Source organism: Corvus kubaryi, unplaced genomic scaffold (assembly GCF_017639235.1).
Source record: "Corvus kubaryi isolate FWS band 111438036 unplaced genomic scaffold, C.kubaryi_AGA036_p1.0 121, whole genome shotgun sequence".
In the NCBI taxonomy this organism is placed as follows: Eukaryota; Metazoa; Chordata; class Aves; order Passeriformes; family Corvidae; genus Corvus; species Corvus kubaryi.
The window spans coordinates 614256-639223 of NW_024580656.1; the positions used below are offsets into that span (position 1 = coordinate 614256).

General features: G+C 59.0%; 5 protein-coding genes across 7 annotated transcripts in view; 1 reads left to right on the top strand and 4 right to left on the bottom strand.

Annotated features, from left to right (window-relative positions):
* Nucleotides 1–215: 215 nt before the first annotated feature.
* On the bottom strand, nt 216–4885 carry CDC34 (cell division cycle 34, ubiqiutin conjugating enzyme). The gene is made up of 5 exons (XM_042039489.1): nt 4675–4885; nt 2321–2407; nt 1724–1821; nt 1241–1375; nt 216–1125 (listed from the first exon to the last, which is right to left on the bottom strand). The coding sequence occupies exons 1-5, from the start codon at nt 4849–4851 to the stop codon at nt 915–917; spliced, it is 708 nt and encodes a 235-aa protein (XP_041895423.1). The 5' UTR covers nt 4852–4885; the 3' UTR covers nt 216–914.
* A 645-nt stretch (nt 4886–5530) lies between these two features.
* Nucleotides 5531–7014, bottom strand: TPGS1 (tubulin polyglutamylase complex subunit 1). 2 transcript variants are annotated; one of them, XM_042038626.1, is made up of 3 exons: nt 6674–7014; nt 6083–6593; nt 5531–5819 (listed from the first exon to the last, which is right to left on the bottom strand). In XM_042038626.1, exons 1-3 carry the CDS (start codon nt 6997–6999, stop codon nt 5697–5699), a joined length of 960 nt encoding a protein of 319 aa, XP_041894560.1. In that variant the 5' UTR covers nt 7000–7014; the 3' UTR covers nt 5531–5696. The 2 variants fall into 2 exon arrangements, with proteins under 2 accessions (XP_041894560.1, XP_041894641.1); XM_042038707.1 differs by having other exon boundaries at nt 5729–6593.
* Nucleotides 7015–7291: 277 nt separating this feature from the next.
* MADCAM1 (mucosal vascular addressin cell adhesion molecule 1) lies at nt 7292–12336 on the bottom strand. Of its 2 annotated transcripts, none has more exons than XM_042037497.1 (5): nt 9701–12336; nt 9196–9302; nt 8758–9069; nt 7952–8515; nt 7292–7786 (listed from the first exon to the last, which is right to left on the bottom strand). In XM_042037497.1, exons 2-5 carry the CDS (start codon nt 9260–9262, stop codon nt 7674–7676), a joined length of 1056 nt encoding a protein of 351 aa, XP_041893431.1. In that variant the 5' UTR covers nt 9263–9302; nt 9701–12336; the 3' UTR covers nt 7292–7673. The 2 variants fall into 2 exon arrangements, with proteins under 2 accessions (XP_041893431.1, XP_041893342.1); XM_042037408.1 differs by having other exon boundaries at nt 9196–9462.
* A 100-nt stretch (nt 12337–12436) lies between these two features.
* On the bottom strand, nt 12437–21992 carry LOC121668413 (hippocampus abundant transcript 1 protein-like). The gene is made up of 12 exons (XM_042036240.1): nt 21812–21992; nt 21210–21305; nt 20660–20722; nt 19496–19623; nt 18972–19086; nt 18268–18486; nt 17976–18089; nt 17435–17506; nt 17086–17198; nt 16887–16984; nt 16172–16338; nt 12437–16089 (listed from the first exon to the last, which is right to left on the bottom strand). The coding sequence occupies exons 1-12, from the start codon at nt 21893–21895 to the stop codon at nt 15880–15882; spliced, it is 1479 nt and encodes a 492-aa protein (XP_041892174.1). The 5' UTR covers nt 21896–21992; the 3' UTR covers nt 12437–15879.
* Nucleotides 21993–24635: 2643 nt separating this feature from the next.
* The window catches only part of LOC121665011 (SHC-transforming protein 2-like), an 832-nt gene continuing 499 nt past the window's right edge, over nt 24636–24968 (top strand). The window contains exon 1 of the mRNA XM_042028908.1: nt 24636–24966. Within this exon, the coding sequence (XP_041884842.1) occupies nt 24696–24966 (271 nt within the window). The 5' untranslated portion in view covers nt 24636–24695. The remainder of the gene's footprint in view (nt 24967–24968) is intronic.

Consider the following 24968-nt stretch of genomic DNA (forward strand, 5'->3'; position numbering starts at 1 on the left):
TGCTTGGGAAGGGCAGAGATGCTCTCCAGGCCAGAGGCAACCTTGCCCAGACCATCCTGCCCACTCTGCAAGGTAGAAAGAGGGTTGCTGTGAGACCCACATCTGCCCTGCAGCCCCAGGAGAGCAGCCAGCCCATTCACCCACTGCTCCTTGCTGGTCCACATCTGACACAAAAACCTTGTAGCCTGGGCACAGACCGGGCAGAACCTCACCTGTGCATCACAATCCTTCCCTGGAAGAACTTTATTAAATAGTGTCCAAAGAAAACCAGAAGCAGAAATACTCAGCATGACCCCATCCCTCCCAGCTAGTTAAAAACCACAAACAGACCATCCCCACATGCCCAGTGCTGGTGGCTGCCAGGCACGTCATCCCTGATGCTCTTCTCCCTGTGAACACAGCGCCAGCATCATGAGCAGGGGAGGCAGAAGGGTCCTGTGGGGACAGCCTAGAGGGCTGCAGGGTGAACCCCAAAAGGTGTTGAGAGACAACACAGCACTCACAAGCTGCCCCCCACCAAAGCAACCACTCACGACCCCCAAAAGCCCCCCAAAACTGCCCCTACCCCATGGGGCTGAAGAGGAGATAAACATACCCAAACAAAGGGCAGCCAACACCAGGCCTGGTTGTCACTCCTCAGCCAGGCAGAGCCCCAGCATCCCAGTTTCTGCAGCTTTGTGAATGCCCCAACACAGCTTCCCCCTCTCCACCCACCCTCCCCAGGAAGTTTGTAAAATAGGGGGTTATCTTTTCCTACAAAGAGAGCGATGGGATTTCCTTTGCAACAGCAGAACAATCTCCCTGCGAGGTAGAGAGTTAATTTCAGGGCTGACAGATCCTAAATTCAAACCAGTTTGTTCTAGCTGAGGTAAAATTCAGCAGTTTATAGTAAGTTTTGCAATGCCAGAGGGCCATCAAGATTCCTCATTGCCAGAGTCATCCTCATCACCATAACAGCTCTCTGCTTCCTCCTCCATCTCATCATCCTCGTAATAGTCATCATAAAAGAGGTCTGAGCCCTCATCTGGGGCTGGAGTCTTGGTCTTCACACAGTACTCAGCCAGCGTGGTGGGGACCTTCACTCCATCCCGCTCAGCATCCACCTTGGTGCCCAGCACTTGCTTCCTGGAGGGTGAGGAGTGGGGGATGAGAACAGAGCTCTGCACCACAGCCCTCCAGACCCCGTGTCCCACAGGATCCCAGCACAGCCAGTGCTGCCAGGCCCAGGCTCAGCACGCACCTGATGATGTCTGTGTACTCCCGGTCCTTCCCTTTGCTCTCTTTCCATTTGCGGTACATCACGGAGGCGTCCACGTTGGCTGGGGAAAACGTGTTGGGCTCATTCAGCAGCGAGATCACGCTCAGCAGAATGGTTCTGGCATCGATAAACGTGAGCAAGTCAGAGCCAAGGAGGGTCAGCAGCACCTCAGCAGTGCCAGCAGTCCCTTTCTGTCCGTGGGAGAGCCTTGTGCTGTCCACAGCAAGGGAGATCCCAGCAAAGGGGAACAGGCCAGGCAGGGGACAGCAGCACATGGGCTGTCAGGCTTACACTCATCCCCACGCAAGCTCTGGCTATTCTTCGGCAAAGCCCACAGCCTGAGCGCCTTCAACAGCCCCCTGGCACCTCCTGCAGACTTTGGGAGCAGGAGGCTGTCCCCGTCCTCCCACCTTCCCATCCCTGCCCTTGGATGAGCCTCCTGCCCGCAGCCCCCCCAGCCCTCACCGCACGTTCTGGGTGGGATTCCAGCGCTCCGATGGCAGCTCCCCGCTCTGCGGGTCATCCACGGGCGGGTGGAGGATGGAGATGCAGACATCACCCGTCTGAAAGCACAAGAGAAGTGTAGGATCCTCAGGAGCTGCTGCCCCAGGATCTCCTCGCTCGCTCTTCCCTTTGGCTGAAGCCAGGTGATGCAATCCCAGCTCTCCTGTCAGTCCCATAGGAGGGACACAAAAGTGGACAAGCACCCCACAACTGCCAGCACCATACAGGTCAGGCTGCCCAATACCCAGCAGCATTGCCCCTGGCGTGGGCCCCAGGGCCAGGCACGTCGCTCGCCCCACAGCCACTCTTGGCATAGGCACAATGTCCCCAAGCGTGGGAGCCATCAGGCCTGGAAAGCCTGGCTGACCTGGAACCTGTGCTGGGACAGCAAAGGGCTGTCATGAGCTCGTTAGCAGCATTCCCTGTGCCAGGCAGTCATCGCCAAAGGCACCGAGTGTCCAGTGCCAAAGGCTGGCATTTGCATCCAGTGCCATCGCAATAGAGGCACACGTGTCCACTGCCTGTCCAAGAGCCTCCTCGCTGTCTCAGGGGACCCACCTCGTAGATATTGGGGTGCCACATTTTGGTTAGGAACCTGAAGGCAGGAGGAGAGTAGGGGTAGTCGATGGGAAACCGGAGACGAGCCTGCAAGGGAACAATAAGGAGATGAGAACACCAGCTTGTGAGAAGGAAGGGATGGAAACCACAGAGCTTCTGACAGCTCCGGGAAAAAGGAACCTCTGCCAAGCCCAGATGGGCTCCTGCTGGGACAGAGCCTCTGCTCCAGCCAGTTCTGTGGGCAGGACACAAGCCCTGCAGGCAGGACGGACGCTGGCCCCAGCGGCAGGACGGACACCGGCCCCAGGGGCAGGACGGACACCGACCCCATGGGAACTCTCTCACCACACAGAGCGGGGTGAGCAAAAGGGCTGTGACCAGCGGCAGCTCCTTGCCCACCATCCTGCCCATACCCTCCTGTCCCGCAGGGCCCACTGGTGCTAACCCAGTGCTCTCCAATGTGGAGGAACCAGTGGGAGCTCGTGGTGCCAACCCAGCACAAACCTCACAGCACCACGCAGAGCCAGGCAAGAGAGTCTGGGTCAACCCCAGAGCTGCTGTCAGGGACAGGCCATGGCTGTGCCACTGGAGAAAAGGCTGTTTACCCTTCAGAGCTCACGGGAAGGAAGCATCAGGTGTTTGGTGCTCTGATTAACACATCAAATCTAAAAATAGCCTGTCACTGCTGAGAAGAGACCCAGTCCAAACTGGCCGCAGTGCACAGCTTGGGGGCTAAAAATAAAATCACATGAAGCTCAGGCTGCAGCCCAGGGCTCCAGCAGGGACACTCAGGCACCATCGGCTCCTCCCACGGCCGCCAAACCCGAGGGGCTGAGATTGGGCAAAGAGGGGCTCACTGTCCATCTCTGAGTGAAGCCTGAGGTGGCACAGAGATCTACAGCAACATCCCACAGTCGCCAGAGCTGCTGCCCCGACCCACCAGCACCAAGAATCCAAGAGGACGGGGGCAGCTTCTCCCTGCACGACCTCCCAGTGACTGATTCAGCTTTCAACTGTTTCCAGGCCCTGGGAGCAAACTTCCAGATCAAGACTCAACACGACAACTCCCGGAACGTTTCTTGCTCCCTCAGTTCATGTACAAGAGAATCCAGACACTGGATCCGTGGCACAGGACAGGGGGTGGGAGGAGGGAAAAGTGCAGCGGGGGCCGTGTTGTGTGTGTGGAGTGCAGGGCAGTGACACTCAGCCCCATGCTGGGCTCCAGCCAAACAGCTGAACATTGCAGAATAATCCCCTTTGTTGTGTCAGAGGGGATCGGAACAAAACCGGCCGAGGCAAAGCGATGCCAAAGGGGGCTTGGACAGCAACAACCCCACCCTGCTGTGTACAAACAGGTTGGTGTCCCCACAGGCTGGACAAGACTCGGCCCCTCCGCTCTCCTCTTATGCACAGTCTCACCAGCACCCTCAGTGCCGAGTTTGGAAACTCCCGAGCACACAACAGGAGCATGAGGGGCTGAAAGGGTGTGAGTTCAGAGGGTCTCATGCCAAGATGCTACAGGGAATTAAAACTCCACTTCAGTGAAGAGATGAAACCTGGCTCTGAAGCATCAGCTTTGCCAGCCCGGGAAAACAAACACAGCTAACCCTGGGTGACTCACCCAGTGCATCCCCACCCTGACAGCAACAGGATGAAAACACAAGAGCTCAGTGGAGAAGGGAGGATGAGAAACAGGAAGAAAACAGCTACCCCGGCTTGCACAACACCTGGGAAGAGCACACACACATCCTGCCGAGGGAGGGACTGTGCAGTCAGGCCGCCAAACACCTTCGTCCACCTCAAACCCCAAACCAAGCCACGACACTCACTCCCCACCCAGCTCCCTGCTCCCACCCTGGGCTATCTCTGCACTTGTCTCTTCCCTCTGGTCTGGTGGCGATGCCCCGGATCCCCTCCAGGAGAGGGAACATCAGCAACCTGGAGCCCGCTGTCCTGCACGCACAGATCAGGGGGTGGTTGAGGCAGAGCCCCCGAGGGGGCCGAATGTTCCTCACAACGAAGGGGACCCTCGGTAGTTTGGTAGCAGCCACCTACGCACCATCTCCCGTCCTCCTCCCAGGACCACCCCGAAACCCCAGGGACCCCCAGGTGTCCAGAGAAAGACCCAGCTCTCCCTGGCCCTCAACACGCCCCCCAAGCCCGGGAGCAGCTCTGTCACGACCTCCACTCGGGATACCCTCCCTCGCCCACAGCCACTTCACAGGGTCTCACCCCTTCCGAAACTCCTTCCCAAAACACTCAGCACATCCCCCCACACTACCTGCTCTGACTTCACCCCCCCAGCCCCATCTCCCCCCACACCCCGAGGCTTCCCCGCTCCCTCCGCCGCTCACCTTGAAGTACCCACCCTCGTAGTGGGTGTCCGGGGGGCCGAAGATGGCCACGTCCCAGGTGTACAGGTCCCCTTCGTCCACCAGCCTCACCCGGAACCCCTCCACGGGCTCCTCCTGCAGCCCCTTCAGCTCCAGCAGCAGCGCCTTCTGCGAGCTGGGCACGGGGGGCCGCGCCATGCCGGGGTACCGGGGCTCTCGGGGGGCGCAGCGGCCGCTCCGGGGCGCGGGGGGGCGGCGGGACCGGGGCCGCGCGGGGCACGGCGGGGGCTGTAGTCCCGTGAGGGGCGTGGGCACCGCGGGCACCGCCCCCACAGCGCCTCTGACCAATCAGAGCGCGGGGCGGGGCAGGCGGTGGGCGGGGCGGCCCCGCCGGTGCTCCCGGTCGCACCGAGAGAGTGCAGCGAGCGGCAGCCGCCCCGGGGCTCTCCAGCACACAGAATCCCGGCCCGGACAGCAGCCCCAGGTGAGCCTGCAGGTGCCACACGTGTGTGACACAGCACCTGGAACAGGAGCAGAAGCTGCTCCTGGCACGGCCGCAGAGGAACGATGCCTCCGGCATCTCCGGCTCGCACCTCCCTTTTTGTCACATCCCGTCAGCTGTGTCTGCGTCAGGAGCCACCACGCGCAGCCTCACCCAGCCCAGCAGCACGTCCTGCCTGCAGGGAGCAGAACATCCGCCCAACACCACATCCCGAGCCCGCGGGGATCTTCCCACCGGCTCTTCCACTCAGGTGCTCCATAGTCCTGCACCTGCTGCCAACACCGACCCCTGAGCACGGAGCTTGCCTCAGGGATCTGGGCACTGCCGCAGCTCATCCTGGCACTCCGTGCTGCCAGGAGGTAAGAAACTAGCCACTAAAAAATAATAAAAAGCTTTAATGTCTTACAGCAAACCAAGAATTGAACAGTATAAATAATGATCAGACAAGTTTAAATAAATAACCCCCGGCCCGACATGCAGCTGGTCCCGGGAGAAGGGGATGTCTCTCATCCAGACCCTGCACTCCACATCCCAAACCACCTCAGCCCTTCCCAGCTGTCCATGTGCAGCCGCAGCCCAGCCCCACACTTTGTTCCTTCTGGGTCATTTCATTGCCCAAAGCAGCTCCGCAGGTCATAGCTTCCATGCCGGTCCTGGATACCACCTAAAAGGGACGTCCCAATGCAGCTGGGCCACAGGAGCCATGTCTGGGAAAGGCTGCACGCAGGGACACGGAGCTGCTGGGCACCATCAGAACGGGGCAGGGAGCGTGGAAACTGGGAATCTCTTGTTGGGCAGACCCGGGCTCTCCAGCCAGCGCCCAGCCAATGCCCCGTGCTCACCGTCCAGCTTGGATGGGAGCCCCGCAGGGCCGGTAGTGGCCGCAGCCAGCACTGCTCCCACCCGGCATCACTCCACGGGCTTCACCTTCGCTATGAACAGGGCGGTGGCTTTCTTCAGGAACTCCTCCCTGCTCATGGAGGAGCCGAGCTTCCTCTCCTGCAGTGCCTGGTCCATGGCCAGTGCCAGCCTGTCGGGGCCCAGCCTGGAGCCGGCCTCCAGGTAGCGGCCGGGCCGCGAGCCGTGCCCGGCGCCCAGCGCGTCCTCCAGCGCCCGCAGCACAGCCTGGCACAGCCGCGTGTCCGCCGAGTCCCCAGCGCCCAGCACGGCGAACAGCGCGTCGGCCTTGGCCGCGAACTCCAGCAGCACGCAGCAGGTGAGGACGCCGTAGCGGAACACGTCGAACGGGACGGCCTCGTGGTCGCGGCAGCGGACGCGGCGCAGCAGCTCGGCCGCCGCCTCGGCCGGGGCCGCCCCGCGCTGGCAGATGCGCCGCAGCAGCTCGCTGTAGAGCCGCCCGTCCACGCCCGCCGCCCGCCGCCGCCCGCCGCACCCCAGCACCTCGTAGGCCGCGCCGGCGTTGCTGTCGAAGGCCGTCCTGTCGCGACAGGGCACAGACACAGAGAGGCGGCCTCGCCCCCCGCCCCCGCCGCCCCCCGCCGCCGCCGCCCGCCGCACCTGTGCGAGTGATGAGCCAGGCACACGTACCACAGCGCCCGGGCCAGGCGCTGCGGCGGCCCCGGGGGCTCCGCCGCCGCCTCCGCCGGCACCAGCCGCTCGAAGTACTCGGCCAGGAAGGACACGGGCTCGGCGGGCCGCGCCTCCAGCACCTTGAGCAGCGCCTCCCGCACCATGGCCGTGACGCCGGCTCGCAGCAGAAACTCCGCAGCACTGCTCTCCGCCAGCCCGCCGTCCCCCGGTGCTGCCCGCCCCGGCTCCGCCAGCGCGCTGCCCCCCGCCGGCACCGGGGCGGCGGCCGCTCGCCGCTTCTCGTACGCCGCCATCTTGGAGCGCGCTTCCGCCCGAGCCGGAAGTTTCCGTGCCGCCATCTTGCACGCTGGCAGCCAATCGGTGGGCAGGAAGGCAACGCGAGAACGCCGCCATTGGGCGAAGCCTCGGCCGCCATCTTGAGTGTGGGTAAAGCTAAGGCGATGTCAGCGGCAGCGCGGCGGGCGCCGCGTCCGCCATGTTTACTGCGGGCAAATGCCCCACCCTTGGCAGCCGTGCGGTGTCCTGAGGCCGGTGAGGGCCCGCAAGACCGGGGCCGCCCAGGCCCAAAGGACGCTTGCTCAGGGCTCGAACAGAAACAGCTCTTTATTGGAGCACCGGTCCCACCCGCCCGTCGAGCTCACGCTGCCCCCGGGGCTGCCTCAGAACCTTTTGGTGTGACGGACAAGCTGGTGCCGGGAGCCCCAAGCACCGGGCCCAGCCCAGTGTTCGGTGCCAGCCCGCGGGGATCCAGTCCCGGAAGCGTCCCTGGCCCCGTCCCTGTGTCGCCTCTGCTCGTTGCCCTTCCAGCCTTTGTGTTCCGCGGTGGCCGCAGGCAGCTGCTCCCGCTCCTGCTCCCACTCCTTGCTGGCCAGGGGCTGGGCGAAGCCAGCGACAGACAGGGGGACAGCAGGGACACGGCTGGAGGGCTGGGGCCATCAGTCGGTTGGTCCCACTCCTAGGACAGCTGCTACCGGGATCTGAATCGTTTCCACAGGCGTCGAGACACGGCAGCGGCCACGATGAGCCCCAAGAGGGATCCCGCTGTCCCCATAGCAATGGCAGGGCTCAAGCTGAAGGAATCTGCAGACACAAGGAGCTGTAATTGCAGCCGACGCTGCCCAGGGCAGCAAATGCTGAGGGGTGAGCAAATCCCCCCAGCACCAACTGTGGCACCGACACGAGGGGCTGCAGCCCCACCCAAGCAGTGAGGGCAGAGCAGGGCAGGGGCCTCAGGCCACCACTCACCTTCCACGACCATCACCTCCAGGCCGACCATCTGGGTGCGTTGGCCGAGCAGGATGCACTGGTAGCGGCCCTGGTGCCAGGGCTCAGCGTGGTCTAGCCGCAGCGTGGAGCTGCTGCCCGTGGACTCCTCCTGGTACTTTGAGAGGGCTGCGGGGGTGCGGAGCCAGCGCACCGTGGCGTTCCCGGCACACTGCGCGTGGCACTCGATGCGCAGGGCCCTGCCCCGCATCCCGGTGGGAGGCAGCGACCAGATCTGCAGGCTGCAGGCAGGCACTGTCCCCACAGATGACCCTGTCCCCATCGTGCCGGAGTGCCGGAGCGTGGTGGTGGCCACAGGTGCCGTGGGGCTGCCTGCAATGAGGTCCTGGGGCACAGCGGGCTCTGTGGAGGGGGGGTTGGTGACAGCAGCCAGATTCAGGGTGGTCCCAGTGTTGGGCTCCTGTGCTGTGGTGGGATCACTTGTAGGGATGCTCAGCCCTGGGGGAAGTGTTGAGGTGGCCACGGGCCTGGCTGTGCTGGGGCTCCCTGTGGAGGTGACCATAACCACCGGCTGCTCCGTCACAGCTGTGAACACACAGCAGCCTGGGTCACAGGTGACCTCACTTGCAGCCCCTTTGCTCCTCCATCCCTTGAGCACAGTGAGCCTGAGCAAAGGGGCACCACAGGCAGGGATGGGTGCAGGGATGGGGATGGGAGATTCAGGAGTGGTGCAGAAATGGGGGCTGCTCCTGCTTGGCAGAGCTATTCCGAGGAGCACAGGGCAGGGTACACACGGGTTGGGGTCCCCAGCCCCTCCTGGTACTCACCCTTGGTGCTTGCCACCAGAGATGCCACCTGGGTGAAGGTCTCCTGCCCGACATGCAGCGTCACCTCACACCTGAACTCCACCCCTTCTGCCACCTCTGTCCCATTCACAGACAGGATGGAAACGATGTTATACAGCTCCTCATCGGTCTCCTCAAAATCAAAGTCTGTCTTCACCACCTGGTGCCCCCGGTACCAGGTGAGGGCCACCCCAGTGATGGGATACAGGTGCACAGCCGAGCAGTTCAGGTTGGCGGGGTGTCCTGGGCGCAGGATTTGGGGAGCTGCCTCCAGCCTCAGCGTGTCTGGGAGGGCTGGAGAGGAGTGGCAGCATCAAGGGTGATTTTTGGCAGCACAGCACAGCTCAGGAGGGAAGGGGCTGCCTCGGGGATCCAGGGCTGTGCTGGGAGGCGGTGAGAGACGGGCTGGGAGTTGCTTACCGTAGACCTTCAGGGTGACAGTTTTCTGGTAGTGCTGCCCTTGGCAGCTGCCCTGGCAGATCTTCATGCCCTCCGTGGCCACGGTGGCGTGCCTGATGTGCAGGATGCTGTGGGTGGGGAAGGAGGAGATGGTCCCCAGGGCGGTGTCCAGCCCCCTCCACTCCACCTTGCCCCTTGGGCAGGCCAAGGAGCAGTTCAGCTCTGTCGACCCCCCAAACGGCACCACCGGCTCCCGCGGTGTCACCACCAGCCTGTCAGTGGGGTGCCCTGGGCAGGAGGAAAGTGCAGGGTCAGGAGAGGGGACAATCACCAGCACCCCGCAGCTCCGAGCGCCGGGACAGGGAGCTGCAGCAGCGACGGGGGGACAGCGTGGCTGTCACGGCTCAGTGACAGGGAAGCCCCGGGGCCACAGTGCCATGGGCGAAGCGTGGAGAGCAGCAGCAGCAGGGCCGGGCAGCACAGTGGGTCGGGCGATTAGGGTGGCTCTTGGCCCCGTGGCACTCACCGCTGCAGCCCCACAGCGAGCCGAGGAGGAGAAGGACAGGAGCTGGCTCCATCACCCACAGGGCAGCAGCAGGACTGGTTTTCCCTTCTTTCTTTCCTTCCTTCCCCCCTTCCAGAGAGCGGGTGCCGCTGGCCGGGGCTGTCTCCTTCTGGCCGCCGGCTCCAACCTCAGCCCTTCTTAAGCCCTGTAGGAACCGCCCCCACGAGCACCGGCCTCAGGACCGCCACAACTTCCAGCCCAAGGGGTATTTCCAGAGGGAGGTTTCTGATTTTCTTCCAAGTTTGGCTCTCACACAACACCCAGACGACGGCCAGGCCGGCAGCCCTCCCAAACCTGGGAAAGTCCCTGTCCTGAAGGGTACCCCATCACCCCACCCCACCCTTGCACAGGCACCTACACCCAGGGATGTGGCTCAGATTCAGCTCCATCCCTGTTTTTTGTGGGCTACATCACTCCCCCAGAGCCCCCGGCAAACCAGCCTTTCCACGACCCCAACAGCTGCTGGGGGCACAGAGCTGTGGAAAGGGCTCTGTCAGCTCCTGCCCCAAAAGCGGGGCCAGGGCCCATGGTCGGCCCTGTCGGTGGGTGCATGGATTACCTAGAACAGGGTGTTTTCAGGGATGTAAGCAGATATTCCTGTGAGGGTTGGTCTTGTGGTACTGATGGAGAAAGTGTTACCACAGAGAAGGTGTTGAACACCCTGCATTATCCAACTCCAAGACCCTCAGCATCGGTCCAGGGTCTCACACCGGGTCTGGCATCACTCCCTCGCTCCAGCCCAGCTCCCCGTGGAGAGATGAGTCGGATTCTGCCCCATCCCATCCTGCCAGGCTGAGAGAAGGTCCCAGTGGGCTGAGAGAGGGACATGCTCAGCTCTGCACCCTGTGTCATCACAGGACCTGGACATTTCCCATCTGGGAACTCTTCAGAGAGGCTACTCTGGGCACTGGGTGTGCCATGCATCCTTTTAGGAGGTCATGCCATTAATTCTCTGAGGGTTCAGGAGGCCTCTGAGCAAGGGAAGTGCTCTGTAAACACTCCCCACCAAATGTGCGCACTCAGCCGAAGCAGGTGATTAATGGCGCTGGGGTTTTTGTTCCTTCCATCCTGTGTTAACAGAGCCGCTTCCCGGATTTTTCAGCAGCTGCCAGAGCCCCCCTGCCCAACCCTGGGACAAACCATGGCCAGGGCAGCTCCCACACTGCCAGGCTCTTCCCAGCAGCGAGTCTGGGAACCTTGAGGACACACATGTGGTGTCAGGGTTTCACTTCCCGCTCCCATCACAACCCTGATTGCGGCATCGCTGTGATGAGAAAACCGCTGGATCAGTGTCCGAATGAGAGCTGAGCATTTATGGAACCACCTTATCTTAAAAAGAAGCTTCCCCGGACCTTCCTGGACATCAAGAAATTAGCAGTTACCAGAAAGCCCAGCACCTTGTGCTGTACTTCCTCTGTTTTGGGGCTTGGAAGTGCCTGGAGCTGCCCCAGCCTCCCGCAGAGGGGGGCAACACAGAGGAAACCGAAGTCAAGGACACCTGATAACCGCCCAGCTGCACAAGGGCCAGTTCCAATGGCTTGGCCACAGAGCCAGGGGCAGGTCAGGGGACTTGGCCCAGCTCAGAGTGATGTGGCAGAGCCCCCAGGGCAGCTCTCGCTCACCAAGCTCCTGAGCAGTGACCCACCACAACCCGTTCCACCACCTGCTTGGGACCTCTCCTCCATGGATTCAGATCTTCCCCCCATCCCAGAGGAGCACAGGAGCTCCCGCTGCCCTGGACTCAGCAGAGGGACATCACCAGATTGTGTGCACAGGGTGGAAGGAGCAAGCTTACACACCAGGACTGTTTTCCACCCCACAGGAAGCCTTTGAAGGAACGAAGGGAATGATGGTTTTCCAGACTCAGAGGCCTGAACACCTTTCCTGGAAGCCAACTGTGCTTCCTCCCGCAGGGCAGGCGCGGGGACTCGTGCCGGGCAACACTTTGTCCAGAGATGTTGCTCAGGAAACAGAACAGTTCAGTGTGGAGACACAAACCACCAAGGGACGAGTGCTGGCTCCAGCACAGGATACCCCCCGAGCCCCTCAGGTCGGGGTCTAGCCCCAGGCTGTCACCACCGACACCAGCAGGGACAAGGCTCTGCCACCCCCCCAGGAACCACTGCATCAGGGGGAAGGGTGGTCAACAACATCCTGCACTGCAACACCTACCCTTTGTTCTCCAGTGATGTCACATGAAAAAGCTTGTGGGTTTTCTCTCAGTTAAAGATGGAAACAATAAAACAAAAGCTAGCTCCAGTCCAGAGGAAATACATACAGAAGCAACAGGCTGTGTAATGGCTCATATTTCCAGGATACCATCCATCAAGTGTCAGTTTCCATCCCAGAGCTGACCTGGATGTGTTTATATTTTTTGGGATTCTATTATTCACTTAGGACCATCCTCAGCCACCACAAAGAGTGTTTAAATGAGTCAGATAAGATCTAAATTAGGCCTGTCTGAAAATTAAGACAACAGAGTCGGGGCTGCTAAAAACCAGTCCAGGAGGAGGCTCCAGTGGGGCAGGCAGGAGCCAGGGACCTGCTACCCATCCTGGGCTGGTGCAGGGACTGAAAGCCCTGACCCGGCTCTCCCAAATCTGTCCCACATCTTCACACAATTCTCAAGGGGAATTTCAATTCTGGGCAGAAGCTGCCTGGTACCACCGGTGAGGGAGAGAAACAAGGACAGAGACCTTCGACACAACAGGAAAGCAGCAGTTTAATAAATAATCCATCAGAGGGAGAGATTAGCCAGTTCCAAACACAACCTGAACCGAAATAAATACATTTTATCGTTAGCTTAAAAAAGAGACACACGAACGCACATGATGGTGAACTGTGAAAGAGCAGAGGTGGGGCCGTTCCCAGGGAACGGCGGGGACTCATCCCATGCCCACGCTTTAAAGATACCACAGCTGTCAACAGCCTTTGGAGTGCAGAGAAAGAATAAAAACAGGGAAGTAAAAAGTTACTACTTTGCAAAATTAATGGCAGAAGAGAAAGCAGTGGTGCAACTCAGGTTTTTAATGCAACAAGATCAGTTGAAACTCACTTGACCTGTGGCTGTTAATGCCAGGACTGCAGACAGGTAGTTGAGATGATTTTTACCTTGTGTTTGGGCGTTGCTGTTACCATCCTGAATTGTAAGTCCCTGCAGACAAATCCTGGGAATCCCGATGTTAAACAGCCAGGCTCAGGCACTGCACAGCAGATCAAGGGGATTTTAAGAAAAGACTCCTTTTTAAAAAGTTGCATTTTCATATAAAGTAACAAAAATTGGCAAAACTAGCTGAATGCTCCACACAGCCTTTCCAGCCTCCACGTGGGATGCTGTGGAAGCACCGGCCCTTCAGAACAAGTCGTTCTTCATTCAGCTCCGGTAACTTCAACTCCAGCACCGCTTGGCCCAGCTCCCGCTCTGTCACGTCAAGGCAGAACAGTGCAGGGGTCACAGCCCTGTGCCGAGGGAAGGGGAGGCACCAGGCCAAGGCCCCACTGAACCAGGTGAGAGGAATCCCAATGGGGTGGGAAGGAATCCCTGCTTGCTCCCAGCAGCCCTGCACCTCAGAGAGCCCCTGGTCCCAGGTCTGCACACCAGCAGAAGCCACCTTGCTGTTGGTAATGGCACCTGTAGAGTTCCTGCTGCTGCCTGGTGCTGTACCCCGCCTCCATCCACTCGCTGCCGTATCCCCACGTTGGCTGCCCAGTGCCATAACCCCACTGGTGCCCAGTGACAGCTGGTCACCAACCAGGCCACAGCCCCTGACCTGGCAGTCACCTGCTGGCAGCACCTGGCCCCGAGTTTGGGGGCTGACAAAGGGACCAAAACACTCCAGGCCCACGACGCACAAGTCGGCATCACCAGAAGCTCAGGGGTCACATCATGAGGGATGGGACTGGGGAGGGAAGATTGCTGGAAAGTTCTGGGGTCTGAGGGGAAGGAGGGGCTGAGAGGCAGCAGCAGTGGTGAGAGGGAATGGGACCAGAAATACATTGGTTTCAACAAACTATGCAATAAGGGAGAAGACTTTTAAAAATATATCTCTATATACTTTATATCATATAAATTATGCTTGTCTTTTTGTAACGTGTCGCTATATTGTACCCGTGAAGCTCCGAGTGCCTCCGTGTGAGCGAGGTAACGATTCTGTGTTTTATTTCATCTGTGTGTGAGGGAAAAACCTACTTCAGCTCACTTTAATCCATTGTAAATCAACGGATTGCCAGGACTTGGTGAAAGTCCCATCTAAAAAAAGGCATTTTTGTGAGGAATACAGAGGTGGGGGAACTGCTGCCTGGAAGTGCAAGTGACGGGATTTCCTTCAGGATAAAAGCTTGCCATGCACACACAGTTACTGACCATCCCAGTAATGTTTGGGAATTGGGAGTGTCACCACAAGGAGCTTAGGAAAAACGGAGTCACGGCAGGTCAAGGAAGTTCCTGCTGGCTCTGCTCCCCAGACCTGCAGCCAGACCCACCTCAGCATCCCTCCGTGTCCCAGCTGCTCCTAGTTCTGAGCACAGGAGCTGCCACCAGGCCAGATCAATGCAAAGCAAACTGTCAACTCTTTCACTTAAATACCCACCTCCAATAACCAAATGGCAATTGCAGTCGCTGCTGTGTATGTCTGCAAAGATCCACGATGTAAAGGGCCAGCACTCCCTCCCTTTTGGCTGCTCTCCCCTGGGTAACCTTCCCCAAACCCACAGAGAGGGGACCCCAGCCAGAGAACAGCCAAGGCAAGACTGGTTTGGCTGCTGCACACTCAACTTCCTTAACAAAGGATTCCTGAAGTGTCCTCAGTTTGGTCCTTACTTCCCAGAACTGCTCAATGCCACCACTTATTTACTCAAACGAGAACAATTGTTTCCTGCCCTCTGCCACATTTCTATAAACAACCACACATTCCCTGTTTGCCTCAGCTCCTTTCACAACACTCCATGCACCTCCTGCTCTTTCTGAGCAGAGCTGAGCCTGCAGCAGAGGTTGCAATTCCACCATTCCATAAACAAAAGCTTCCACAGCAGGCTCAGAAATGCCACATGGAATCCAAACCCCTAAGTTCAACTCAACACAGCCTTCACCATCAGGACCTATTGGTTGAGAACAAACCAGCTCTGGACACTCTTTGGGTTTAGCATCAGACGGCAGGAGCCCAGGGACAAACCAACATGCTTTATACAAGTGCTCAAGGTAAAGAGTCATTTCTCTGACCTTTCTCCCAGGAAACCACACGTCTCCAAAGTGCTCAGCACAGTCTAGTTGTTTCTCCAACCTCCCAGAGAACTGTACCTCCTAAACAACCCTCACAACTCCAGAAAAAGATATCTGAAAAAATCCTTCTACCTACTGACCCTGGAGGCAGCAACAGGCAAATGTCACCTCAAAGTGACAAGAAGAAGAAAACCAAACAGAAATGCAGCCGTTGTGGCCATCCAAGCATTTGTAATTCACGTAGTTGCCCTTCTCTCACCTGCCCATTCTCCCTTGTGTCAGCTGGGACTTCTTCATTTTTATCCTCTTCATCAGAACATTAAGTCAGTAGATCTATATATTTTTTGGTCTAAGTTTCACTTGGGGCAGAACGGGCAAATTCCTCAGGCCCTCCAGCAGAGAGGAAGCTCACAGCTCCGCTCCCTGTGCTTCACACACGCACCCTGTCCCCTCAGCGTGTCACCACAGCACACAGCGTGCAGGGGGTGCCAGGGGCCAGCAGCAGGAACCAGCTGTATCAGGGATGGGGCATGGAGCAAATGCCATATTTTATTCCAGGGGCAGCTCAGTGAGCTCCCACCAAACACAGACCACACTGGCTCCATCTCCCGTGACCGGCGAGCGGAGGGTTTGGCAGGGCACACCACGGGGCACAGGGGTCACGTACAAGGGCAGGTTTGCTTTCCAGAACTATCCCTCCAGTGGAGCAGTTCCGTATCTCCCCTTTCCATCAGCACCAGGTGATACAATTCCATTTTTGCACCAGCTGGGTGTATTTGGCTCGAAGGGAAACCTCGTCCCTCCTCAGTAGCTGTTAGTGGCACAGTCTATTACCTCAGATCCCTCTCTCCCCCTCCCCGAACTCCTGCTGAGTCCATCCTTGATGTGGAGTCGAGCCACGAGGCAGATCCCCTGTCCCACCTCACACACTGCTGTCCTCCAGCAGGGGCTCCTTGCCATCAGACCCCCCAGCTGGTGGGCTGTGGGGGTGGGCCTGGGCTCCCGTACTGTGCTTCTTGTGGCTGCCTGACCTCAGCGCCAGGTTGTGTTCCGGAATGAACAGGGCCACCAGCAGTGACAGCAGCACGGAGCACGCCCCGAACAGGAAGGGTGGCCCAGGGATGATGCTGCTCTGTAGAGAGAGATACACAGGAATGATTCAAGCACGAGGGCAAACACAGCCCGGCAAACAGAGTGAGAAGCTGAACAGGTACCTCATCCGTAGGGTTAGCCATGTTGGGTTTGGAGGCCTTGCCCAAAGTTTCCACCTCGGCCATTTCGTTCAGCTCCACGTGGAAGAGATAGAAGACAAAGCCATAGAGCGCTGGCCCCAGGCCATTACACAGACCCCGAATTCCAGTGATCATCCCCTGCACCACACCTGGGGACAGAGTGAGGAATGCCTCCAGCTTTCCAAAGAAACTTGTTTGATTTGAGGATACATATTTAGAGATATTTAGAGACAGGATCAAGCACTTGGATCTGGACTGACATGCACCCCCCACAGGGGAAGGGGTTTGCAGATGAGCAGTTTCACTCAGTGCCAGGTTCTACAAAAATCAGTAATGCTGGGCTTGCTGCTTTGCAGACTGAAATAAGCATGGGCACATCAAGCAACAATTTCTAATGAACTGGAATTTAACTGAGGACTCGGAGATGTACTGTGAGGCAGGCAAACTGCAGCAGCCTCCTCTGCCTCAGAGAGACAACACCAAACACCCACATGCATGATTTGGGAGTTCCTTTGCAAAGCACCAGCTGTGGTCAAAGATAAGAGTGTCAATACTGCTGTGAGTACAGTGACACCCCACAGCTGGCACAGATGTTCCTGCCCACCCCTCCACTACCATGGCCAAGAACCTGCCCTTGTGCCAGCTCAGCACCTGCTGGGATGAACCCCCCCCATCAAATGGGTCCCCAAGCACTCACCCTGCTGGTCAGGGTCTGTGTTCCTTGACACCATGGCACTGATGGCTGGGAAGGTGATGCTGGACATGGCAGCCACAGCTCCTGCTGCCCACATCATCCTGGGGAGGAAGGAGGCAGCTGTGAGGAACAGCCACAGCCTCGCCCTGTGCTGCAGGGCAGGAGCGGCCACAGAGGGAGAGAAACGTGGGCAAACCCTCACCAAGGCTGTGATCCAAAGCCGTACCAGGCAAGCTGCAGGATCTGGAAGCCTAGTCCCAGCAGGATGGTGTTTTTATTTCCTATCGAACGCATGAGAATGCCCAACACGACTGTCTGGAAAGAAAAACAGGTGTTTTCAAGGCAGGGGCAAAGAAAGAGGGCAACACCAGGAGACAAGAGGACAGAAACCTGAGGGACCTTGATGATCCTTGTGGGTCCCTCCCAGTTCCAGATCTTCTGTTTCCAAAGTCTGTGTGGCCCCAGTTCTGACAACTCAGAGGCCCCAAAACCAGAAATTTTGGACATTCTTACAGCAGACTGCTCAAGCCAAGACAGAAATTGCTTCTTACCTGAGCCAGTATAGAGAGAATTCCAACTACACCGATAAAGGCTGCTACAGTCTCTGAGGAAAAGCCAATGACCTGTGAAAACACCAAAGAGGGACTTTTCAGGCAGATTTGTACCAGATGACAAGAGCCCCTCCATCAATGTCACTCATGTTTACTGAATTTGCTTCTCAGGGACCTGCACATTAACAGCCATTGCCTCTGGGCTGCCACAGGAATCAAACAGAACATTTTCCTCTAGCTGAAGAAACAGTTTTAAATCACTGGGCTCTCCTGTCAGTGCCTGAAGGTGGCACAGCCAGGATGGCCAGGCAGACACCAGCAAGGAGCCAAGCCAGGCCTTGCCCTTGGCAATGCCTACGGAGCAGTCACCAGGCTCACACATTTTTCAGGAGAGCTGGAACAAGTCATTATTTCTTACAGCTTCAGCTTTACTGAGTTATTGGCCAAGAAAAGCCACCTTGGGACAGGTGACACAAGTCTGATCGTATTTATAGACCAGGATTTCCTGCACCCAGAGCTTTACCTTCCTTGCCAGACTGACCTGTCGCAGGTACAGGAAGAAGCTGGAGTACTGGCCGGCCTCGGGAAGGTAGGAGAGAAAGACGGTGATACAGATGAGCAGCACTGTGGAGTCCTGACCCACCTTCCGCAAGGACTGCAGGGAAAGGGGTGAGGAATGAGAAAAAATGTTTTTAAATTTGACTTCATATCACTGAATAATCTCCAGGTACAAAGACAGCCAAACCAAGGGCTTAACATCTTAAAAATCAGCAGGACTAAAGCAAACATTAAGCATTACCAGCACACAGGAAAACAGCAGCAGGCTCACTCACAGCGAATGGATCAGCTTGTTCCCAGGAGATTGGGGCTCCCCAGGAGACCGGGCGCATCTCTTCAGGCAGTGACTCGGGCACAGCCAGCAGGATGAAGCCAATATCCAGCAAAGCAACCCCCGAAGCCAGCACAACCACCAAGGTGTCACCGTAGGCTTGGGAAAGGTACGCGCCGATGGCCGGGCTGGTGACCAGACTGGCAGCAAACGTGGCTGACACCTGGAAGCATAAAACATCCCTACAGCCTCTTCTTCCTAGAGCTCATTTCCTCCTCCCCAGTGACGCAGGGCAACTCCTTCTGGCATCTTTGATGGAGAGGTAAACAAGAATTCACTCCTGTGCAGAGACATGACACGTTCTCTTGGTGCACCTGGGCTAAGTTCTAGCAAATGGAAATCAAAGATGTCCTAGCAATTCCCATATGGTCCTGTCAGTAAAGCTACAAGAAGGACAGGATCACGCCAAGCATCACAGGCCCCCCTCTCCTGGTGTGGAGAAGCTCAAGGGCCAGGATGGTTTATACAACACAGCCAGCACTCAGAGTGAGCAGAGATCAGCCTCCCCCTCAGAGCTAAATCCCAAACAAAAGGACAGGGAGACTGTATGATTAGTCAATAAATCTTCCACCCTAATTTTATACCTCTCCTATCTGCAAAGCCTCAAATATTTCTTTCAAGAGCCAGGACAGTGACTCAGCTCCTTACCAGGCCGTACGCCGTGCTGCGCTCATGCTCCTGTGTGATATCGGCAACATAGGCAAAAATCACGGAAAAGGTGACAGCAAACACTCCAGACATGGAAATGACAGCAAAGTACCACCTGGAAGAGCCGAAGGCAGACTTAGAGAGCAACCACACCACAGTCCACAGCTGCTGAAGCAGAGCCTCTCCCTTGTTTTCCCCTCAGTTCCTCCAACGCACCAGATGAGGCTCGGGAACATGGAGTTTAGGTCTGGAGACCCCTGAAGTTTTATCACTTATTTTCCCTAATAGATACAATGCAGTGAGCAGGGGAACAAGCAGAGAGAACAGACCAATCCTTTATTCCCAACTGAACCCTCCAGCAGAACCAGGTGAGTCAGTCTCTAGGCTGAGCATCCTCCTCCATTCTTGAGATGGATGAGACTCTTCCATCTCATCCTGAAACGAGCACCTGCAAACCCTCCTTCTTCAGCCTTGTGCTCCTTCCCCTCCTCAGAACCCCGGGGCTGTACTGAGGGTGAACTCACCATGGGCTGATCTTCATCAGGGGAATTGGTGCACACGTGAAGAAGACGGTGAGAAGGAGGAAGGATTTCCTGCCCCAGACATCAGAGAGAGCACCAATCAGTGGGGCACTTAGGAAAGAGAGCAGACCCTGGGATGGACGGACAGACCAGAGGACAGAGAAACCCCTCAGTGAGAGCTGTCAACCACATCAGGAGGACACAACCCATTCCTGATTGCTACAAGCAGCAATCCTGTTACAAAAGAGCAGTTTACTAAACTCCCCATATCCTTTTTGGGAGGGAAAAACCAATCCTTGACTAGCAAGGCCCCACTGAGCACTGCTGCTCCCTCCTGCTCCCTGCAGCCTTTGCCTGTGGTGTGGGCACCCAGGCAGCCCCGCCAGGACCTGGAAAGCTGCTGGCACAGCTCCACCATGGCAACAGCTGCTGCAGTTCTGGGGAAAGCTTTCCCTTGTAGGTGGAGACAGGACAGACACAATGAGAAGCCAGGGCCATTAAGGACAAATAAAATTATTCAAGGCCTTTCCATGTTTCCCAAGCCCGAGGCAGGCAGGGCAGAGCCTTTCAGTGCTGATGGCAAGTGCCCAGCAAACCCATCTGGGTCTGCTTTCCAAGATCCTCTTGCCAGAGACAGCCAAGAACGCTCTGTTTTGCCTGATTCCCCAGTCAGAACACAGGATTATTGCCTGTTCACTATTGTTGTCTGCAATTCTGCTCTGGGAATGCTGGTCTAGTGCAAGAAGCTCCCCATTCCCACTCCCTGTGCCACAGCACAATCCCACCTCCTGCCTGGAGGTCACTGAGGCCGCTTGGTTTCAGTTTCTATTACTAATAAGTTCAGATGTCACTGATTTTTCACTCTGTTATGCTCCAGAGGATGGGCACAGGGCTGATCTCATGCTGATGAGAATATTTCCAGCTGAAACACACAGCTGGTGTAACTGAAGCCCCACGCTGACAAGCAGCACCTTGTCACTCCCGCTCAGTAGAATCAGCTGCACAAGCTGCCCCATGTCTGTGCCCTTCCTTTTGCACCAGGTTTGCCAGAGCCCCCCAAACTGGCCAAATATTGTTTGACATCAGCAAATTACATGGATAATAATGGCTTGTCCCTTCTTGCACTCATGGCAGATTTAAAGGAAATCTTGAAGGAATATTCCTTACCTTGACTCCGTGAATCAGGCCATTCATCAGGAACGTGTGCTGAGGAAAAGTCTGATGTAAGACCTGGAGGGAAGACAAACCAAAACCAAATGAAAAAGTCAGAGCTAGCAACTTTTGCAGAATTTCCATAAGCATTTGGCAGCCAGAGGCCTGGAAGGGCACAATCCAGGGAAAAGGCGAAATATCCTGCCAACAATGCCTTTACCTGAGGAGCTCTGCCTGCCCTTCCCAGTACAGGAAACCACCATCTTCAACACTTTCCAGGTCTATAAATCGTTCCAGCAAACTTGGGTGAGGCTCAGAGAGCCTCAAACATGCTTTCCACATCACCTGAATCCCCTCTGGTTTTACTTTATGTCACCACATCACTTCCCTGTGGGTCCCTTCGTGCTGTCTGTATGTTTGGATTTGCATTTTATATTGCCAAGTTAATATGTCTAAATGTTTTTTCATAACCAAATACTCCTTTTCCACAGTTCCCCGTGGAAAGGTTGTGCTAAGACCTTCATTCTCAGGAGCCCCAGGAGAGTTCCCATGGAGACACACTCACTGTCAGCATCGGCGTGGTCAGCAGCCCCCAGGCAAAGAACTCCAGGAAAATCACCACCACAGCGTGGTACACGCTGGGCTCCCCGAGCCCCTGTCGCTGCAAAACAGAGCAAAGTAAAAAACCTTTCAGCAGCCTCATCCTGCATTTCAGAGAGCTCACGCAGCTGAGCGGGATCGGAAACGCGAGAGAAAGCAGAGAGAGATACTGCTCTGAAACGTTGTTTCTGCTCACAGACTACAGACAGCCTAGGGTGCCTAAAGCCAGCCCCAGCAGGCCGGCGGGGCATTCCCTGCCCGGGCCCGCGGCGGTTTTGCTGCCCAGGAACGAGAGCGCACCGGGCAAGCGGCACAAAGCCGGCAGGTGCAGCGCTCACCCGTGGGATCCTGCAGGCTGCAACATCGGGTCCGCACGCCAGGGCGGCAGGTGCAGCAGCGGTGCCGAGAGGGGCGGCTGGAGGAGTGCGGCCCACCGGGGACAGCCCTCACCTCGCACCGGACACCGGCACCGCCCGGGCCCCGCGCGGCCGCGCTCCCGTCAGTCCCGGCCGCCGCCGTCCCCCCGGCGCCACCCCGCCCGCCGACAGCCCCCGGCCCCGCGCTCACGCCGGCCCCGTCCCGGATCACGATCTTCTTGGCCAGCAGGACGCTGCGGTTGAGCCGCTTCTTCTTCTTCTTCTCGCCGGTCATGGCGCCGCCGGGCCGCTGCCGATCGCCGGCCGCCGCGGCTGCCCCATCCTCCCCGTGGCGGGCCGGGCCGAACCGGACCGGACCGGGCCGCGCTGCGCCGAGGCCGAGCCCGAGCCCGGGCCCGGACCCGGCACCGGACCCGGACCGGCACCGGGCGGGGAGCGCCGGGCCCGGGGCTGAGGGCGGGGGTGGGGAGCGGAGGGGGCGACCCCGCCCGCTGGCCCCGCCCCCGGACCGGGAACCGGCACTTCCGGCACGCCGCTCCTCGCGTCTCATTGGCCGCTCCACCTCTTCCTCATCGGCCGCGCTTGTCTGCGATTGGCTGAGAGGGGCAGGGGGGCGGGCATTTCCCGCTGGCTGGGGCGGCCCCGTGACGTCACGGGCCGGCGGCGGCACCGGGAACGGGCGGTGGCAACGGCAGCGACCCCGGGCCCCGGGGCGCCTTTGGGAGCGGCTGCTGTTCCGTCCCGGACACCGCTCCTGGCCGAGGCAGGCGGGTTGAACAAGGACACGCGGCCGCCCCGGGACTGGCGGCACCGGAGGCTCAGGAAGGGCCGTGTCTGCCCCGTCGCGGCTCCGCTCGGTGCCGAGCTGGCGGCTCCGTCCTCAGCACCGACATGCCGGGTGGTGACAGCCCAGCGCCTCCCGAGGACGATCCCGTCCGTTCCCCCGAGCCCGGTGGCGCGGGTGGTGGGGAGGGGCAGCGGGGCCCGGGGCTGCGGATGGGGAGCAGCTCCTGCCCCGGTACCGCCAGGGCTTGAGACGCGCGTCCTAGTTAATCCTGCACGGGCCAGAGAGCGCATGGTGCTCATTACCTTGGTGCGGGGTCAGAGGAGATTAATTGGTCACAGTTTAGGCAAGTTTTATGCACGCCGGGGTCCCTCTGCTCGAGGGGCCGCCCCGGGCAGCGGGTGCACACGGTGGTGACCGGGAGGCGACCTGGGGAGCCCGGAGGGGTCTCACCGTGGGGCAGCGAGAGGCTGTCAGGGCTCCTGCCCATCCGCAGAGCGCTAGAGGCTGCGATCCAGCCTTTGTCCACGGAGGTTTTCCCTTAAGTAACGATTAAACCCGAAGGAAATCCCCTCAGGCAACTCCACCTGAAAGATGAAAGTAATCCCCCGACTTCCCGGGACTTGCGTGGCAGTGGAGAGCAGCTCCACCTCCCCAGGGCTGCTGCACCGTGCCCGGCTGTGCTGTCCCCAGGCCACGGCGTGCCCGCGGTCCCCAGAGTGCTCATCACGCTGCATGCCGTTGAGCAAAACGCCCGTAACCTCCGCAGGGACACGGTGCCTTCTCTCGGCTGACCCTCAGCCACCCAGGCTGGGCAGGCACCTGAGTCTCCCCTGGGCCCTCCTGGAGCCGCTTATAAGAGCATGGAGAAGCCTGATTTGTTCCAGTGCTCTGCAGCAGCTTAAAAACAAAACCAAGGAGAGATATGAGAGAGCAGAGAAGCGGTTCTCAACATGGCAACAGCGGATGTAATTCTATTACCTTGATTTATTGATCGCACTTAGAGCAATTACTGGCTGTCACCCCATCACCTGCCAGGGAGCAGGAGACAGTGAGGAGGAAAGACAAAGGCAGCTGCATCGTCCAGGGCATGGGCGGCCCCCGGGGAGGCTCCGGTTTTGTTTGTGCCGGTCGCCGCGAGGGTGGGGGATGTTGGACCGAAGAGCGACCCAAGGAAGCTCCTCGGGAAGCTGAAGCCAAGCGCTAAAAGGAGCCTGTGATGCTGCGGGGATGGAGCCCCAATATTAAGACCACTTTTGGGATGCAGGGCTGGGGAGAGGTGAGGGTCCCCGGGGCTCCAGCACAGCAGAGCTGCTGTGGGTATGCTCTGGGCTTCCTTGCCCTTCTGGGCCCAGCCAGTCTGGGGTCGTCTGAACCGCTCGAAAAACGCCGCAGCCCCGGGGCAGGAGCAAGGGCGAATAGCTCGATTGAGGTCAGGAAGTCCCTTTAAGGGTTTTGTGGGGTTTTTTTTCCCCCCTGCTTGCTGCAGTTACAGGCAGAAAAACAAGAAAATGTTTGTGTTTTTTACTGCCTAAGCCCTCCAGGCAGATATAAAAAAGCGGGAGTCCGATCTGGCTTTGGAGGCAGATCAAATCAGAGCGAAAGAGACCAGTGGGCTGGGAGGCACAGAAGTAGGGCAGCCCGCTTGTGCAGCGAAGCCTGGCCAAGCCCTCCCCCGCCTCCCCGGCCAGCCCTGGGCTTCTGCAACTCTTCCCCGGAATGCAGAGGTGGAAAGAGCAGAAAATGTCCCTGTTGTGGGCGAGGGCAGTGCCGGGGGCTGCTGGCCGCTTTCGTTCCAGCTGATGCAGACCTCGAGCGGGCGACAGCCCGTGCCTCGGCCCTGTGGCTCTGGGAGGGGCCGTCGCCCTCCCCTGCCTGCTACCCCCAGCCCCTCACTCCCAACGCTTGCGGCAAAACTGGAAACTCGCAGGGCCGGCGCCAGCCCCGCGGGCTTTGGCGCGGTCGCAGGCCGTGGCCAGGGGGTTTGAAGCAGGACGGAGGGCAGAGCGTGGGTGGCTCCGGCCCCATGGGCCGTGTTCGCGAAGGCAGCCCAGGCGTGGGGTGGATGCTGCTGTGCGCGGGGATGCTCAGGTGGGCGGGGATGCTGGGCGGGACGGGGATGCTCTGGCGGCCGCGGGTCCGGCACGGCGGGGGGGCCGGGGGCGGGGGATGCGGGGCCGGGCGGGCGGCGGAGCGCTCGCACCCTGACATCAGCGCGGCGCGGCCCCGGGGGCGCGGGCGGGGGGTGGGAGCCGGCGCGGCGGCAGCGGAGCGGAGCGCGGCCCCGGGCATGCTCCCGGAGCCCAAGTATGACCGCTTCCGCGACGAGCCGCTGACCGCCCCCATGCCGTCGCCGGCCCCCGCGCCGTGCCCCGCTGCGGGCGAGGAGCCCGAGCACGGCACCACCTTCTGCGCGCTGCTGCCGCGGATGCCGCAGTGGAAGTTCCCCGGCTCCAGCGGCTTCCTCGGCCGCGGCCCCGCCGGCGCCGCCCGGGACGCCCCCGCCGCGGCGGAGTCTCCCTCGGGGCTGGCCGCGGTCCTGGGCGCCTGCGAGCCTCTCTGC

What these genes read in the sequence shown, in the direction of transcription:
- TPGS1 (XM_042038626.1), bottom strand. Translation starts at nt 6,999, where the DNA reads ATGGCGGCGTACGAGAAGCGGCGAGCGGCCGCCGCCCCGGTGCCGGCG. An exon ending in CTGGCTCATCACTCGCACAG is followed by an intron (nt 6,594 to 6,673) that starts GTGCGGCGGGCG and finishes CTGTCGCGACAG; the next exon opens with GACGGCCTTCGACAGCAACG. An exon ending in CCGCCCTGTTCATAGCGAAG is followed by an intron (nt 5,820 to 6,082) that starts GTGAAGCCCGTG and finishes CGTCCCTTTTAG; the next exon opens with GTGGTATCCAGGACCGGCAT.
- CDC34 (XM_042039489.1), bottom strand. Translation starts at nt 4,851, where the DNA reads ATGGCGCGGCCCCCCGTGCCCAGCTCGCAGAAGGCGCTGCTGCTGGAG. An exon ending in ACGAGGGTGGGTACTTCAAG is followed by an intron (nt 2,408 to 4,674) that starts GTGAGCGGCGGA and finishes GTTCCCTTGCAG; the next exon opens with GCTCGTCTCCGGTTTCCCAT. An exon ending in GAGTACACAGACATCATCAG is followed by an intron (nt 1,126 to 1,240) that starts GTGCGTGCTGAG and finishes CTCACCCTCCAG; the next exon opens with GAAGCAAGTGCTGGGCACCA.
- MADCAM1 (XM_042037408.1), bottom strand. Translation starts at nt 9,752, where the DNA reads ATGGAGCCAGCTCCTGTCCTTCTCCTCCTCGGCTCGCTGTGGGGCTGC. An exon ending in TCTGGTGGCAAGCACCAAGG is followed by an intron (nt 8,516 to 8,757) that starts GTGAGTACCAGG and finishes GTGTGTTCACAG; the next exon opens with CTGTGACGGAGCAGCCGGTG. An exon ending in GGAGGTGATGGTCGTGGAAG is followed by an intron (nt 7,787 to 7,951) that starts GTGAGTGGTGGC and finishes TTGTGTCTGCAG; the next exon opens with ATTCCTTCAGCTTGAGCCCT.
- LOC121668413 (XM_042036240.1), bottom strand. Translation starts at nt 21,895, where the DNA reads ATGACCGGCGAGAAGAAGAAGAAGAAGCGGCTCAACCGCAGCGTCCTG. An exon ending in TGATCCGGGACGGGGCCGGC is followed by an intron (nt 21,306 to 21,811) that starts GTGAGCGCGGGG and finishes TCTGTTTTGCAG; the next exon opens with CGACAGGGGCTCGGGGAGCC. An exon ending in CACAGACCCTGACCAGCAGG is followed by an intron (nt 16,339 to 16,886) that starts GTGAGTGCTTGG and finishes CTCTGTCCCCAG; the next exon opens with GTGTGGTGCAGGGGATGATC.